This window comes from Cicer arietinum, chromosome 3 (genome assembly GCF_000331145.2).
Source record: "Cicer arietinum cultivar CDC Frontier isolate Library 1 chromosome 3, Cicar.CDCFrontier_v2.0, whole genome shotgun sequence".
Taxonomy (NCBI): Eukaryota; Viridiplantae; Streptophyta; class Magnoliopsida; order Fabales; family Fabaceae; genus Cicer; species Cicer arietinum.
Window position 1 is genome coordinate 25,260,115 of NC_021162.2, and position 1,952 is coordinate 25,262,066.

The following is a 1,952-nucleotide window of genomic DNA, read 5'->3' on the forward strand; positions in this document are numbered from 1 at the left end:
AGTAAAAACAGTCAAAACAATCATAGCAATTTATGAACATATTAAATGAATTCATAGAGATGGAATAAACTGTCATATGCATTAAACAAAATCACAAGAATACATCAAGACATGGCAAAACAGCACAGATCCTAAAACCTAATCTCCTAATCTAGGCTGGTCCTCACTATTATCTAAGGAAGGGGTTGAGACCGCTGTATTACCCTCAGCAGGTGTCTCCTCTTCGTGAGTCTCAGGGTTAACTAGGGGATCTGGGTTTGGTTCCTCAGCTGCTTGGCGACCAATGTCTGCAATGTCTTCAAACGACAACTTGATACCTAAGTGAGTCTGAATCGCAGCCACATCCTGAGCAACCGAGTTCAAGGATGCTTGTAGAGTCTTCAAAGATGCTTCCAAACTGGACTGTGATTCGATCACCTTGGCATTGTGTGCCATTTGAGCTTCAATAAATTCCAAAATCTTAACAACAAAAGCAGGAGTAGCAGGGACAGTTTCAGTTTGAGGCGGAGGTGGAGGTGGAGGCTGTGCTGGTTCAGCTGCAGGCTGTGATCTCATCCAAATTCCTTGCACCCTTTTCAATTGCATCTGATTCACAATTGATTCTCCAAAAATCAGGGTGGTCTTGACAGATTCTTCATTTACCAAAGAAACCTTGAAGCGTTTGAGAATCTTGGTGATCAGTTGCGGATAAGGTAGCATGAGCTTAGTCTGCGATGCTTCCAACATGTGCCTGAGCACTATCCAAGTCCAGCTCATCCTTAATTCCTTGGATAATCCCCATAGCAGTAGTATGTCCAACTTCTGGACTACTGCGTGATTTCCTGATCTTGGCACTAACATACGAGTCAAAGCATACATCAACATTCTATGTTGGACCTTCATTTGACCAATGGGCAGTGAAACCGATTCAACGAACCCATCGACCATCAGGTCTTTAACTGCTGTGTGTCTATCCATAGACTCTTCCCAACCTTGGTCAGCAGTGTCGGCTTCTGAACTTCCATCAATGGACTTGCCATAAAAAGGCAATCCTGATAAGGTAGAGAAATCGTCGAAAGACATGGCAATCTTCTTCCCTTTAACTTGAGCAGTGAAGCCTTCTTCTGTTAATTTGAAAGATGAGTAGAATTCCCTGATCAGCCTGGGGTAACAGTCAAGTGTAGACGAAAGAAAGTTCTCAAGTCCATGGAATCTGAGGTGATCTTGAAAAGTGAACTCGACATTATCAAAATAAGGAAAATCCATTGTCCTTGCTTCATGGATTTTTCTTTTTACGAAATCAGGTGATATGGATGATTGAGGTTCCTTTTCTTTTGGTGCAGCGACCTTCTTTGCAGGGGGTGAAGAAATGGGTTTCTTCTTTCGCTTTTGAGTAATCTCCTTCATTGCATCAGCCATTAATTTCTCAGTGGGAGGTTCCTTACGTTTCTTGATCTTTTCTTGAATTGGAGCAGGAGCCTTGCCCTTGTCTTTGGCAAGAATCTTGTGAGTTGGAATCGGAACTCTCTTTGTTAGAGTTGGTGGGGGTGAAGGAGTTTCACTTGTTGAAGATGAAGAAGGTGAAGGTGTATGTGGCTGGGTTTGTTTCACACGAGCCATGATCGCAACAAACTAGATTGAATGTAGGTAGATTGTAGATAGAATGAACAAACTGATGAAGATGCAGAGCAGTGAAGCAGATAGAGTGAAAAACTGAAAATTCTGGAAAATCTGGAAAAATCTGAGAAATCTGAGATGAAGAAATCGATTTTGTCCTTTACCTTTTTATACTTTAACCCTTGTCAATCGATTTCCAAATCGATTGGGTTACCGTTACACCGAATCCTTAATCGATTGCGTAATTATGATGTCCAACGGCTAGTAAAAAAGTTCGTAACGGTCATATTCCACATCGATTCCCAAATCGATTTTCCGTTTTACTAAATCGATGTCCAAATCGATTGTCCCAAATG

At 41.6% G+C, this 1,952-nt stretch overlaps 1 protein-coding gene across 1 annotated transcript in view; it reads right to left on the reverse strand.

The window, feature by feature from the left end:
* Positions 1-703: 703 nt before the first annotated feature.
* The window catches only part of LOC140919700 (uncharacterized), a 6,242-nt gene continuing 4,993 nt past the window's right edge, over positions 704-1,952 (reverse strand). Inside the window, exons 3-4 of the mRNA XM_073366311.1 lie at positions 925-1,611; positions 704-865 (exon numbers count right to left, since the gene is read on the reverse strand). Of these exons, the coding sequence (XP_073222412.1) occupies positions 704-865; positions 925-1,611 (849 nt within the window). The remainder of the gene's footprint in view (positions 866-924; positions 1,612-1,952) is intronic.